The sequence below is a fragment of the Seriola lalandi genome, unplaced genomic scaffold (assembly GCF_002814215.2).
Source record: "Seriola lalandi dorsalis isolate HSWRI2012SDOR001 ecotype SW California unplaced genomic scaffold, Sedor1 jcf7180002054343, whole genome shotgun sequence".
Lineage (NCBI taxonomy): Eukaryota > Metazoa > Chordata > Actinopteri > Carangiformes > Carangidae > Seriola > Seriola lalandi.
In genome coordinates, this window is record NW_019524896.1 from 32,751 (window position 1) to 48,924 (window position 16,174).

Below are 16,174 nucleotides of genomic sequence, written 5' to 3' on the forward strand. Positions count from 1 at the left end.
GGTGGGGTGGGGTGGGGGTGGGGAAAGAGCTGTTTCCTCGGAGGTAAATGAAAGGATGAAGAGATGATCGCAGGAAAAGCATGAACTCACCTCCTGATGTTGCCAGTGTCAAGTCATTAGTGTCATCCTCGTATGTGTACAAGGCCCTGAAAGAGAGAGAGAGAGAGAGAGAGAGAGAGAGAGAGAGAGAGAGAGAGAGAGAAAGAGAGTGTCTGTCAAAAAACAAGTTTCACCTTTAGCAACATTACAGTCTCATATATTGTCTGTTTTAACGTCTGCAGAGGTAAAGTCAAATTAAATTAATTTAAACTTGAGAAACAGAGTTACTTTTTCATTGGCTGCAGTTTATCTTTAAATACATTTTCCTGAACACTCCCTCCGACTGAAAACAATATTTAGTTCCTCACAGATCATCGTTTTCCTTAGAGCTGAAGCGATCAGTCAAATATTCAATGATCAGAAAATACATGTAAATAATAATAATGAATTCATCATTTGAGCTGTTGTGTTTAAGCACGTGCACAAAAACTGTGTATTCAGAAAGAGTGAGTGACATCAGCATGTCAGAACTGTCACTGTGAGCATGTTAGCATGCTAACGTTAGCATTTAGCTTGCTGTTACAATACATGACAACATGACTTGAGCGCGTTCAGTGCATCGACACGTCAGCAGGATTTCAGACCGATCAACGATCAACCAGGCTGCTGCAGGCCACGCAGCTCTCTATGTGATCAAATATTGATTCAGTAACACCAGGTAACCAATCAACCAATCAACCAATTAACCAATCAGCTTCTTTCTCATAAAGACGTTCGAGAAAAGTGACGAAGGTCAACAGAACCAGTGACTCCAGTCTGTCACCAGAAACAAGTGTTACAAATGTCTTTAGGAGGATTGACAGCGTGTGTGTGTGTGTGTGTGTGTGTGTGTGTGTGTGTGTGTGTGTGTGTGTGTGTGTTGTAAAGCAGATTACTTGGTTTGATTAATGACTGTGGGATCTTTGTGTCTGTCTGGATTAGAAAAGCACTGACACTTTTAATAATGACAAGTACACACATCCTGAACACACACACACACACACACACACACACACACACACACACACACACACACACATATATGTATGTGTGTGTGTATTTGTAGTATGGTAGTATCTCACACAGACACACACCTGTGAACTCTCTGTCTGAGGTTACATGAAGGTGACAGAGATTACAGATTAGCCGACATCATCAGATTAAAATTGTTTGACCTACAGTGACCCTGCCATAAAATCCATGAATTTACTGTAGTAATACAACTCTATAAAAAAATACTCATGAAAAAATACTAATTAAAAGAGCAGAAATATTGGAAACAAATTCTAACTTCTAGTATTGATGATGGAGCCAATGTCAATGATATAACATTATATTATTGGATTATTAATATTGATGCATTGACATAGAAGCAGCATTTTACTAATACACAGGTCAAGGGGAACCTGAACTGCAGCTGCTTAATGCACCGTTGATTTCATAAAGTCAGCAGATGTTTTGTTTGTACGAGCCACATCTGCACAACCTCTGGTGATGGCAGCTTTCAGGAAGAAGAAGAAGAAGAAGAAGAAGAAGAAGAAAATAATGTCTTTTGATCTAAAATACATTTGTATTTTTGTAATTGTATTTAAATACAAATTGTATTTATGTTAAAAACAGGACGTGACGTCAGGTTAAAATGTGACCTGTGAAACTTTGCGTCATCGACTGACTGACACTGACCGAATCAGGAGAATCTGTGGAAAGTGAAGCGGCGGCGCTCAGAATGGATTTTCCTACGTATTAAAACGCATGCTGGGATTGAGGTTAGAGAAATTACCCTTTAATCTATCAGGGTTTAAACAGGAGATTATAAAACTGGAGAGCAGTGCACTGTAGATTATTGAAGATTATTATTATTATTATTATTAATAATAAAAACACTGCCACATAAAACAAAAAGCGTAAAGCTGCTGCCGATCATCACACGTACATGGATCAGTGCAGGGTCTGCGTGTGCGTTTCTACACGTGTGTGTTGAGTACACGTCATGGGACAGATTCATGTGTACCACAGTCACAGCACACTAAATGCCTGTTAGCCTATTAGCCTGTTAGCTTGTGGATATTACTCCTGCTTCCTGCTTCGCCTGTCGCCTTTGCAGAGACTCACTGCTGCAGTTTACACAACTCTCAGTGTCTGTTAGCGTCAGTAATTTTGATTCAAATCTTTTATTTATCATCTATGGGTCATTTCTTATTTTTGCTTCTGTTTGCTGAAATATAATTTTCTTCCGTTACAGTAAAAGTGAGAAATCCCTAATTGAACCTTTGTTTCTACACAGCTGCTTGAACCTATGTAGCTTTGTAGATGCCTGTTCAAGTGTGTGTTTGTGTGTGTGTGTGCGTGTGTGTTGGGGATTACCAGCCGGACTCACACCAGATGACCTCATGCTGCTTGTTTCAGCCTGAAGCTTTGGTCTGGCCTGTGTCTGACTCTGTGCTGACCTCACCTCCCTCCTGTCCTGTTTCTGCACCGTCACTCGCTGCTTCCGAAAAACCTTTCCTTTTCTCTCTTTTACACCAGGCTGCACATTTCTCTGCCCTCAACATCACTAAAACCTTTCCGTTCTCCAATCAGCTCCGTTTATCCACTGTCGGTCTGCCTGTTGTCACAGCAACAGCCAGGTGGTCTGCCTGCATTCACCATCAGTCATAAGAGTCACCTGTACAGGTAAGACTGCAACACGCTGACATTAGCAGCTCAGTCAGGCTCCGATTATTACCGTACTGTGTTAATTAAAATTAATCTAATATCAGACTTACGCTGCCTTTGTTTGGTTTCATTTTTTTTTTACATCTGATGATGAAAGCTGGACATTCAAATCCACACAACGCAATAACTGCCCTGATTCAGATTTTCAGATTAAGACTGGATCAAATGACATGACATGACTTACTGCAACGACACCACAGGACAGACGGAGACAGCTGGAGAGAAACCGGTGGAGAGAGTGGAGCATTTAGCAGCTAAAGAGATGAAGAAGATGGTGGAGACCAAAAACAGAGCCGAAAGGAGACGGAATATTAGAGGTGACGTTTTTGCCGCTTCGTGATAATATGTCAGTGTTGTTAACAGCTTGTTCTGTAGAGAGTCAGTGAACGCAGCTTTGACTTTTCCTCTCACCAAACCAAACTCCGCCAAAAAATACTCGATTTTGACTCAAAGAGTCATCAGTGCTATCTGTAAGCTATCGCTCCCGAGCGATGCGAAATGCATGCTGGGATACGTGTCAACCTCAAACCAGCTCACACAGGACATTTTTGGATCGTACTTGTCGTCTAAGGTCGTCTGTGCAGCAGCTTATTATGACGCATAGTTACGTTTTGTTGCTAGGCAACACCTAGAGGTCGTAGTATTTATGACAGGCGCGAAGGGAAAAGTGTTGGTGACGTAGTTTAAAGAGAGATTTAGAAACACTTCAATCCTAGAAATTACATTCATATATAAATAAACATTTTTACTTTGGTTAAGGTTCGTGAAAAGATGGTTGTTCGGGTTAAATGTAAATAAACGGGTTGTGTCTGGATTAAACCACGAAGGTAAATAAATAAAAAGAACAATTACGTTTCCTACAGAACGTATTTGCTGTTTCAGTTTAGTTGTAAATGTATAAATATAATTTGTTGGTTGTCACTTCACATTACGATCATCCGACGTGACTGCGTTTGCCGACAGTGACTAACTACAATTACTACTGATCCAGTGACAGTGCTGGAATTGGCAGCATCACAACAAACCAATAGAAACACAGATTCCTGGAGGCAGAGAGAGAGGAAGGGTGAGGAAGGTTGAGGAGGGGTGAGGAGGGGTGAGGAAGGGTGAGGAGGGGTGAGGAGGAGGGATTATAGATGAAAAGAGACAAAACAAAAGACAGGAAATAAAAAGATGATAGATAATAAAAACAACACGGTGTTGAGAGGACGGAAGAAAAGGATATGAGAAAGAAAATAAGGAAGTGTTTAAGATTGAGAGAGTGATAGAAAAAGAGAGAGAGAGCATGACTGAGCCTCACTCTCTCACTCTAGGCTCTATAAATAATTCTCTTTAAAGCAGACAGCTGTTTATTATTCATATGAGGCCTTCATGACCTAGAAACAGCTGTGTGTGTGTGTGTGTGTGTGCGTGTGTGTGTGTGTGTGTGTGTGTACAGCTGAGCATGTAAGAGGGAGGAAGATGAGAGGAGAAAAGAAAATATAAAAAGGAGAGAAAAGACAACGCCAGGGAGGAAAAGAGAGAAAATTGAATAAGAGGATGAGAGGATGAGGAAGATGAAGGCAGAAGGAGGTGACGATGATGATGGTGTATGTCAGACAAAGAGGATTGTAACGACTGAAAAAGAAAATGGGGGGAGAAAAGGAAGAAGAGATGGTAGAATTGGAAGAGGAAGGAATGAATGAGCAGATGAAAAGAGAAAGAAGGAGGTAGAGAGGAGGAGGAGGAGGAGGAAGAACAAAGAAGAGCAATAATGAAGGATTGGACTCAGTGAATCAACTAATCACAAGTGTGGAGGTCGGTCCGGATCATCATCACTGCTCCGTCCAATCAGGACGCAGCTCTGGTCTCAAATCTGGTTCATGTTTTTTATTTTTCATTCATATTTAAATAAGAAAAAGTTTTTTAAGAGCAGAGTTTCCTCTAACGTTATAAAACAGGTAAAAAAAAAAAGATGATTTTGAATAAATTGAGGATCTTTATCCACAATTTTTACATCTATGACGTTAAATCTAAAACGATTCCTCACATTTTGTGTCAGATGTTTTAGCATCAGTGTCAATTTCATCTCTGGAAACTCCATGAGACCAAAAAGAGAAACTAAAACAACCTTTTGTCCACGATGAATATGAGACAAGAACTCAACAAAAAGTAACAAGGATTATGACAAAATGTAAAGACGAACAAATGGAAATAAGAATTTATTCAACCACCTGCATGAATCTGCAGAATCACACAGTGAATCAACAACATCCTGCACCTGAAAACATCTGGAGCTAATAATCAAACTGCTGTTAACTCACTAATTGTTACAGCTCTAATCAAAGTGGAAACATCCACTGAGATCAATAATACAAATGTGGCTTTGTGTCCTGAAATGAACCTCGACGTTTTGAACTTTTAAACCGCCCTCTCTCTCTCTCCTCCTCCCTCCCTCCCTCTCTCATTTCCTTTCCCTGGCTTTCCTGCTTTCTCCGTCGTCTCTCACACAACATTAAATATCTTTAATGCTGTCTCACTGTGTGACACACACACACACACACACACACACACACACACGCAGACTGTTTCTTCTCATCTCTCCCAGGCCATTAAAACAACATGAGTCTCAACAGAAAGAAGCCACAGAGTTATTTTCGGCTGAAAGCTGATTAGCACTGTGTCAAACCCAAAATCACAAACTCTCAGAAGCAAGAAGCTTCTAACGGAGCTGATTTGAAATTCTGACGACATATTACAGAAGATTAATAAACAGAATCGGGGAGGAGGAGCAGAGCCGACGACTCGTGCAGGGAACAGGACGGCTCCGGATAAACACGTCTGTGGCTCAGTCTCAACAAACACACAACTTCCCTTCAGGAACGTCTTGTTTTAAAGGTAAAAAAAAATCCTGATCTGGAATCAGGAGCACAAAACAAGCAGCTCCGAGCGGGAAAGGAGAAGCTGTCTGGATTGATGAGAGGTACCGAGACACACACAACAACAGACAACACCTCAGATCAGAGGGACGTGTGTGTGTGTGTGTGTGTGTGTGTGTGTGTGACAAGTTGCAAAAGACGCTGCCAGCGGCTCTGAAGGAAAACGTTTCCTCCAAGAAGTTGCTTCAGATATTTTGTCCACCTCCTGTACACAGGATCAGCGGAGCATGGCACTGCTGCCAAGATAAACCTCCCCACACACACACACACACACACACACGCCCCATGGGGAGTGTCACCATGGCAACCGGGCAGCATCCCCCATCGCTATCTCGGCAACAGCAGTTGTTGCGACCTGAGGGGAGCCACAATGTAAAGATATGGTGGTGGGAAGGAAGGAAGGAAGGAAGCAGGGAGGGAGGGAGGGGGGTGAAGGAGAGCTGAAGGGCAAACACACACACACACACACACACATATACACACATCAAGTGAGCAGCAAGAGTGTGTGTGTGTGTGTGTGTGTGTGTGTGTGTGTGTGTTGGGGTGGTCCAGCTGGACTCACTTCACAACTTCAAAAGGATGTGCAGCCCTGATGCACTGAGCTCCTTCTTGCAGCAAACAGCAGGAGTGTGAGGATACACACTGATGTCACGTTTCACCACGAAAAAACGTTTCTGTGTTAAAAAAGAAAAACGTCTTGTAGCATCGACTGAATCCCGTCAAGCAGGATGTTCAGTGTGGAGTCATAAAACCTGCATTAACGTCAAATCTTGGCACAAGAGTTGAACTACACGACAGGAAGCAGCTGCGCCTCGTTTTTTTGTGTTGAGTTGTGTAAGTAAATACGACTTTCACCTACACACAGCTCTGCATCTGTTGCTTAAATCACACCAGAGTAGCCAGAGGAACAAATATAATCAGCATCTCTTTCATTTTACAAAAGCAGCAAAGTTTCTTTTAACTTTAAAGTTTTGTCCAAGAACTTTGCTCAAAAGAAAAATAGTGAAGCAGCAGCTCAAAACTCCACTGCCTCCAGGAAATAGCCACAATCTAATGAAACTAAAGCAGGATCTGCTCCGTGAAGCTCAGTAAACTGTGTGTTTATTAAATCAGTTTTACATTCTAATAATGAGTGTGTAAGCATTGCATTGCGGTTGCCGTGACAACCCGAAAGAAAAAGAAAAGTGGCTTAATATACCAATTTGCAAACGTGAGAAAAAGGAATTTGAGTCTAAAGCCAGAACATGGCGATGAAGACGCCAGAGTTAACGGTTCTGATTCCAACGGAAAACATCTTCACTCGTTCTGCCTTCAGACGACTTGGACGTGCGTCACCAGGCGGCTGATGGGATGAACGCTGCCAGGAAGCTCTCTGCACTGCTGTCAGAGAGAGAGAGAGAGAGAGAGAGGGAGAGAGAGAGAGAGAGAGAGAGGAGCCGACCGGCCGAGGCCCTTTTAGAGAAGAGAATTAGACAAAGTCGAGTCAGCAGCTTCTCCGAGCCAGAGAGACTTTAACGGAGTCGGACCGAGCGAAGACAGAGGGAGGGGTGTGTAAGTGTGTGTGTGTGTGTGTGTGTGTGTGTGTGTGTGTGTGTGTGTGTGTCCATCCGGGCCAATCATCTGCCATGTTTGTCAAGAAACTGTCAGTTCTTTCGCAGCTTTTGTAAACGTTGCAGATACAGTGAAGTGACAGCGGTAAGCGTGAAGTTTTTCGGCTTATTTAAAACAGATTATGTTAAGCTGCATCTCGGAGCATGAAATCAGTCGGGGGGGCTTGTACAGTGTTGTACTCTTCTCTTGTTTTTTTTTTTTTTTTGTCAGACTTCCAGAGCGAGGCCGGGTTCCTTCCCCAACAAAAGTCCAATATTTATCCTCAGGGTCCGAGAGTTATGGATTCCTCCTGGGTTCTTAATGTCCGCGGGGAACAGAAAGATATGTGCGGTTAGAGAGAGAGAGAGAGACGGAGAGAGTGAGAGAGAGAGCGAGAGAGAGAGGGAGGGAGACGATAAATACAGACAAAGAGCCGTGAAGACAGAAGCAGACAGACAGAGAGCATTGTGGGACGGGACAGAGAGAACTATGGGGGGATGATTAAGTGCGTTGGCAACGGCTGTTATTCCTGTGGTCGGATAACACGGTGTGATTTACTGAGCTAGAAACCTTCATGGTGACTCAATGCAAAAGAAATGAGCCGGACAGACATGAGGACGGAGGAGAATTATGGGTAATGTTTCATTCGGGGGGGGGGGGCATGACTCCTGCTCAGGTCTGGGAATGCAGAGATGATCCCACGAGTGAGACACGAGGGTGAGTGGTGTGAACGATGAATGATCCGCAGCCGTGATGGTGACAACACGAGGGCCGTGACGCTCGTTGTGCACAAACTGTGAAGTTTGTCCTGAGAGTGGGGCGAGAGAGGAGAGAGAGAGAACTGCCCCCCCCCTGTCAGGACATCTCACACAGACTCAGTCGACTGGAAGCTGCTTGTGAGCGTGAGAGAGTTTGTACAGTACGAATCCATTTTCCATAAATACACTGATGTAGGTGTATTAGCTGACAGATGCTCTCTCTCTCTCTCTCTCTCTCTCTCTCTAGGCTTTGACACTTTCTCACATCAGAGAAGAATTGACTGGTTCAGGGGACAGGGGGCGGGGCTAAACACTGCGTCGGCCACTGCCAGTTACAAGCTAACAAACAGCATAGACAAATAAAACATGCTAACTGCGCTAACGGTTCAAACATGTGGCTGAGTCTCTCTGATGTTTCCTCCTCTCACCATCTTGATGCTCTCGGCTCTTTCACCTGTCCACCTGGAGCCAGCAGGTGGTGGGCGGGGCATAACGCCTGATCCAGATGTCACAATGAGGAAGTAAGAGGAGATCTGGAGCTTCCATTTTTTGTTTTTCACTTTTTATGTTGGAAAATCATGTTAAACAAAATATGAATTTGAGTTTAAAATATGTCGAGAGGAACTTCAGAGAGGAATGAGTGTGAGGACAAACACAGTTAAAGAGGAGACAGAGTAAAGAAATCAATGAAGACGCTGCTAAAATAACAGAGAGAGGAGTCAAGAGGAGAACAGAAGGGTGAACTGAACATCAGTCTGCATGTGTCTGGGCCTCTATTAAATTCTAATGAGTGGAGGAGGATGGCTGTTGTAATGGCGTCCCTGGAGAACAACATCAATGCAGTGGTGTGTGGTGCAGAGAGAGAGAGAGAGAGAGAGAGAGAGAGAGAGAGAGCGTTGGCTGCAAATGAACGTGAGACAACGAGTCATTTACACGTTGAGGTGCGACAGAGAGAAAATACAGACACAATGCAGGAAATTCACTTTTTTCAGCTTCCATAAACATCAACGATAATCCAAACCACTCCGGGCTCTGCAGCCGACTCCACAGAGGCAGCACTGATGGTAACAGTCCAGCTAAAATAACATCAAATAACAGTAAATAGAGCAGGACAGCTTCATCTATTTCGGGGCTTTAAAAGAGACTTTTATTTTTTCTTCACATTCTTGGTCATGGCTCATTCTGTAGATAATCTCAAGTCCAACACGAAACAACAGAAACGTTTGTACTGTATTTGTACGTATATGTGTTTCAACAGGGTTTTGGTTTAGATTTTTCAATAATTTAGTTACGACATAATTTAATTCTATTTTATGATATTTGATGAATATCATTTCTCATTTGCTTTTTAACAAATCATGAAGTATTAGATTAAAAAATACGCAAAGGACGGTGATGAATCTGACCAAACAAGGTATTTTTTTTGGTTGTAGTTTTCTATCCTCAGTGCTACAGATATATTTCTGCCCCCCCCCCCGGTTTCAGGTTGCTTCTCTGCACTAGAACATTTTGTGAATCTGTTTAAACACACTGCAGATAACGTGTGTATATTTTAAAAACATCTTTTTCCATTATTTTCCTTTTCATACGAGCACGGAGACACGGAGACACGGACACAGGTAATTTTTTGCTCTTACAGAGGTTATGCAGCGGTCACATCTCAAACAGAATCAGCGTTAGCAGCTGACACACACACACACATGCACACACACACGCACACACACACACACACACACACATAGAGGGTGGAGGTTCAGAAGGAGAGGATTAGACAAATCTACATCCTACTCTGAAAACAGATGTAGCCCAGATGCTGAAACAAGCTTCCTCAGTGAATGTACTGCACATCATCTGAGGGTTGTCATCGACGTCAGCCATTGTCCTCATGTGAATTACATTAAGATGAAAACAAATCTTCTTTGAATATGTGCTGCGTTCGTCTGCGTATTGTGTATTGTCTAAGGCTGAAACACAGCGAGGGAGTCAGAGTGCAGCACAAACATGAAACATGAGCATGAGTGAACTTTTCATCTGCGTCTGACAGAGTTCACGTCCTTTACCCAGAGTTTACTGACATCTACATCCCTGCCACGGCTAACAGCGGCTCACGGCTAATAACGGACTCACCAGATGGAAAGCAAAGTTATCTCGCCAAACCAGTAGCTGCTGACTCAGTGAAATTTGTGAGGGAACATTTTCCATCAATACTCAAGAATTTGGTCGGCAAACCAGCGGGCTTACCGCTCAGCTAACTGTCTGCCTCCGTGTTTGGCAGCGGGTTCTTTGTAGTGTTGAGATCGGGAAAAGGCTGACTTGCATTTGATTTTTAGGAGGAATTCTGCCTGGATCAGCAGTTGTTTTGTGCCGTTTGAACGAGCTGAGGGGGCCTGAACAATGACAGCTCTACTCTGACACACTGACAGATGGCACATAAATGTATGTTTGTCATTAAAAGAATTAGGATTTCTGAAAAACACTAATCTGAACCTGAAGTCGCTCGCATGCCGTTACTGCTCGGCTTTCCATGAGGCAACAACGACAAAAGCACAAAGACGAGAAAGACAAAAGAAAAGCTTGAGATTCTGATCAATCAAACAAAGAAGTTGAGTTTCCTGCAACTGGGAAGAAACTGTTTGAGTTGTGGAGAGATTTCTCACGACTAAAACAATAAGTCAAATGTTTAGCTCCTCTCTGTAAACTGAAGGAAACCAGCACAAATAAAACAGAAGTTAGGTGTCGCTGAAAAAAAAAATACAGGAAATTAACTTTGGTCCCTGAACAATAGGTTTCATTTCTCTCTTTCAGGCCCCGGGCTGAAAACATTTTAGGCATCTGTGATATGATCCTACTTAAGTGCTGAGGAATGTAGAACATCACAGAGCCGCTTCCAGAGCAAAGCAGGAACCAGAATCCAGAACTCTTAACCAGACTTCTTCCACGCCAACGATGGGAATAAAATGTGAACGATGTAAACAGTCTGTCGTCTGCAGGGAGTTCTACAATGTTCGTCTGCCAGAATGACGGTGTATCGATCTACGAAGGTTCTAGAAGGTTCTGCAGTTTCTTCTGTGTTTACAGCGTTCGTGTGGAGAAGCTGTTTCACTGAACGCTAACTTGATAAAGAAACATTTTAGAGGCCACAGTCGAGAATCTGTGTTTACCAAAGGTGTTTGACAGGTAAACACTCTCGACCATGATGGTGGATCATCCTTGTAGACGTCTTTGGCTGACAGAGATGTCTATAACTCTTAGCTTCCATAACATTGTAGAACACGTCTTACCCAGAAAATATTTATTTTTCATAGAGGTTCAGAATGTGAGAGTCCAACAGTGTTTATATCCCATAGGTTTTACGTATGTATGTTTGTTGGCCGGAGAAATGTAGAGAGAGGTCTGAAATGGTTTCCAAAGAGATGTAGAATATCTATCTGCTGCAGAGGAGACGCCATGTTGGTCGGCCAGAGAGGAGTCCAATCCTGATTCACTGAAGAGCTGTAGAACGATACAATGTTGCTCCTGTCAGAGAGAGTTATAATGTGTATCTTTACAACAGATTCTAGAATGTTCCTCCGAGCGATACAATGAATGGGGATCTGCAAGATGCAGAATATTAATGTGCCACGTGTCTAGAATATTTACATATTATTTACATGAGAGAAAGCTCTAAAATTTTTACGAGAAACACAAAAAAGAGGTCAAGGGTGTTTGTTGTCTGGATTCTTCTAGAATCTCTCCCTCCCAGAGAGAAGTGTGTTCTGTTTGTCCTGGAAGTCGTCAAACGCTGCCTTTGTGCAGAGAGGCCGAGCTGCAGAAGGGCAGGACAGTCAAAACAGTCTCAGCTGTGGCTCAGAGTCTGTCACTGTCACTTAGTCAGCACGACGGGAATTTTGTCTTGTTCTGGGCCCTCAGGACACACACACACACACACACACACACACACACACACACACACACACACACACACACACACACACACCACCATGCCTTCCTGAGTCCTTGCACACTCACCCTAATCAGCTTTCTAGGGACGAGACGAAGGGACGAGGGTTCACTATTTTATGTGTGTGTGCGTCTCTGAGGACTCAGGGCTCTGGTTGAACACTGACTCAGCAAGAGAGACAGCAGTGACAGACTTATACAGCTACACAAAACGCACACGTACACACACACACACACACACACACACACACACACAACTGACTGTTGCTCTGACTATGTGACAGAGCCACTGCATTGTCTCCAGAGTTTCATTGAGCATTCAGTATTCATCCTCCCTCAGTCAACTCATTCTCCCCTCGACACTGAAACATGCAGAAGCGCCTCGGGGAGAAGTGACGGTACCGGTCCAATACTCCGGAAATAGTGAAAATACCCTGACAGAGGAAGTTCAAGTTCTCTGTTTAAGATTGTGCTGCAGGCTGAGCAGTGAGAGTCCGTCTCTGTGGGTACAGTGAGGAAACTGGTGCAGCTGTTTGTATTCAGGCAGCAGCGCTGAGAAGATGCAGGAGGCAGAGGAACTGATGAAAAACAGCGTTAAGACGGAGAACACAAAGAAAAGTTTCATCTCCGCTCTGCAGCAGTCTGCGTCCTACAGACAGGAAGTGAGGGGACGGACCGACTGATGGATGTGTTGTGCAACAGCAAAGGGCAAAGCCCCCGAGCTGCAGCGTCCTCGGTGCTGAGGTTCTGTTCTGTTGAGAATCAGGCTCGAAGCTTCACCACCATGTCTGTGTCGGAGACCAACACCTGTTCTCCTACCTGATCAGTGATTGGCTGATTAGCTGCATGTGTGGGGAACAAGATGACAAGATCTTTGATATTTAAACTCTGCAGAAATCACAAACGGTATCAATCCAAAGAAATGTTCCCAAAAAAATAAATAAAATGAAAACATCTGTCTGGCTCATTATTGTCATCAAACTATATCAGCGCTGTAATCCTGCCACGCCCATCTCTTCACACTTTGATGCTCACAACATGATAAACCACTGAGATACAGGCGCACAGAGACACCGCCCTCCGGCCAAAATATTATGACTTCTGAAGAACAAAAACTACATTTGGTCCTCAGCTTGGTTTTTAATTTGCAGCCATGTGATCAGTGAGTTAGTGAGAGTCTACAAGCACTTTTAGACACATTTTTTAATCCGGTTTTCTAATTTTCACGATGAACACCTGTTTTTTATTATTATTTTTGATGTTATGTGACACTGACGGGTCTTTCTTGCCTGGACTCTTCATGAAGTCCACAGCAGGCCTCACAGCCGTGCTTTGTATGCTGGACGGGTAACAATGGACTTCCTGTGGCTGCTGAGCCGCTGTCTGCTTTGCACCAATCACATCCAAGCGCTGACCAACACAGCGTCCCGAAACAATGTCGAGCCGTTGCCATGTGAGCGGCGGACAAGTGTAAACAGGAGGGGAAAACAAGGAGTGTTTGGACGTTTAACTGGGACCTGATGGTCTGCAGAGATAGTCGAGGCCGCTGAAAACAAACCTCCGAGCTTTTTTCTATTCGCAGATTTTTTCTCTGAGCTGATAAATGAGCCTGAACCAAAATGTTTTACCTCCCTCTTCCTGTCCTGACTCGGCCACCGTGTCGTCTGTTTGCGGTAAATACATCACACATCCAATGGTGGAGAGTAACCAAAGTTAAAAGTAGAGTATTTCAACAATTTACTGCAACTTGAAACTGCTTTTCCATCACGTTTCAGAGGTTACTACTGCATGTTTTTACCTCTAACACTAAAACCTCCATAAAACAACAGTGGCACAGGATCCCGAGGCGTTAATGCAGGAGGCTGAACGCTCATCACGAGCCACAGCTGCTGCAGCGAAACATCGTCATCATCCGTGGCGCTCCGGCTGAGGTTCCCTGGTCAGTAAATGTCTTTCAGACCTCCCGCCTTCACACACATCAGCCTCGCAACTCCCCTGCTTTCTGCCGATAACCTGCAGCGACAGCTTCCATCTGGAACTATTTTCTCCAAACAAAACCGACACTCTCTGCACAGTAAGATGCTGCTAAGTGTGGAGATATAAAGGCCTGGACAGGAATCAGAGGATCTGCAGCCGCTCTGATCACGACCATCTGGGAGACCACGCTGTTTATCTTGTGTAAGCATAATGATTTATGAGGAGAGTACCTGCAAAAGTGTCATTTAAACCAACCATTTACTGTGTGTTTAAAATGAATTTTTGTTATTATAGTCAGATAAGAAAAGCTATTTTTAAATTTGATGCCATGTTGAATAATGTTCTACCTTTGTTTAAACAGTTTATGTTGTGCTTTATTCTCGCTGGATATCACAATTCAGATGAATGTGTACGTCCAGCCGGTGGTCTGACATGTTCTTGTGGGGAACCATTGCTCTATTTAGTGAGTCACACTACAGTAAACTACAGTGTGTGTGTTCATGGTGATGAAGGGACATGTCCTCCAGTGTAACAGTGGAAAAACAATCAGGAATCAGATACATCAGGCTGCAGACACATAGACAAGTAACCTGGGTATTAGTTAGCATATAAGCATTTGAATGGGTTTTTGGTTTAAAAGGCTGAAATAAAGTCTGTGTTAACACAAGCTCATTTTATTCTACGAGTTAAAATACATCACTAAATACCCCCGTCGTGATTTTCTTTAAGCTTTTACGTCTCTTAAAAAACGGCCGGTTGCTAACGAGTGTCTAAATGAAAATACAGATGATGTCGGGGACGTTTAGGCTTCAGAAATCATACTGTGGTTTTTCATTTGTGAAGATTATCCTGCTGAACAAAATGTGTCAGTATCAAAAACTTATTTATTTTCTGCAATAATCCAAAAGCCAAATGTAAAAATCTCATTGAACCAGTTTGACGCCAACATCCCGGTTGTTCCCACGAAGACACGTCGTCCCTGCGGCGCTCCATCAGGAGATACTGATTCTTGATTTGGGTTTTTTTTTTTTTCATGATATTCAGTGACAATAAGACAAATATAGAAAAGCTGCATCTTTTTAAAGTGTCTCAGTTCATTCAGATGCTGCAGCTCATCCTGCTGCGAGGAGTCACCTCGAAACAGAGACGCCTGTGTAGTACAGGCTGCACTTAAAACAAAACCAGAGCATCTCAAAGGAGACACACACACACACACACACACACACACACACACACACACACACACACACACACACACACACACACAGACCCCTTGTGACTGAGCAGTCTCTGATGGTGAGTCGTTGTGGGCTGTCGGCCAGCGAGGCCTTTCATCCTGCCTCCGTCTCTCTCTTAATACACACCCTGTGTCTCTCTACCTCCTTTTCTTTGTCTCTCTCTCTCTCTCTCTTTCTCTCTCTGTATTTAAAACACACACACCATTTTCCTGCCTCTACATCTCCATCTCCTGCTCGCTCCACCTCCCCTCGTCCTCTCCCTCTCTCTCTTTCTTTCTCTCTTCGTCTAATTTCCGGTGTGAATGTGAGGACGGACGGCAACGTGCCAAACTGCGCCACACACAAATACACACACATAAACACACACACACAAACACACACACACACACACACACACACAGAGTACGCTGAACGCCGATGCTGAATGTGAAGTAGGTCAGATGACATGTGGCTGAACACATTCACGCGCTGCAGCGGCAGGAAGGGCGAATTAAAATACATTTGAATTAACATATTTAACTTCGTGTGGATGTTCTGCCGCTTTAACTGGAGCGAGAGGCTGCGCAGGGACACGCAGGACGTCCGAGTCCGCAGAAAAACAAACAAAACAAAACCCATCTCTCGGTCAAGTGGATAAACTGGTGAAAAACACGATTATGTCATGTGACACTAAAGCTCCACTGAGGATAATATTATTTACAGAGAAGCAGAACCAGAGGCTTTATTTCAGACAGGACCTCAGTTCACCACTTTTATTATGAAATTAATCCGGTCCAGGCATTCATGGTCCCCGGGGGGTGAAGCCTGCTGACCTCGGTGCCTCCGTGAGGTCGACTTCGATACCGATTCTTAACGATACTTTTTTTCTATTCCAGTTCTATAAAATCCATCTGATCAAAAAGAAAATTACAGCTCCGAGAGGCTCTTTGAGTCGGTTCCTGGCCCAACTCGAGTCCCCCCA

The 16,174-nt window shown here is 43.6% G+C and overlaps 1 protein-coding gene across 4 annotated transcripts in view; it reads right to left on the minus strand.

Annotated features, from left to right (window-relative positions):
- Window positions 1-16,174, minus strand: part of dbn1 (drebrin 1) — a 90,732-nt gene that overhangs the window by 21,079 nt on the left and 53,479 nt on the right. For all 4 annotated transcript variants that reach the window (XM_087174356.1, XM_087174355.1, XM_023407654.2 and 1 more), the window contains exon 2: window positions 91-146. In XM_087174356.1, coding sequence (XP_087030482.1) covers window positions 91-146 — 56 coding nt within the window. The remainder of the gene's footprint in view (window positions 1-90; window positions 147-16,174) is intronic.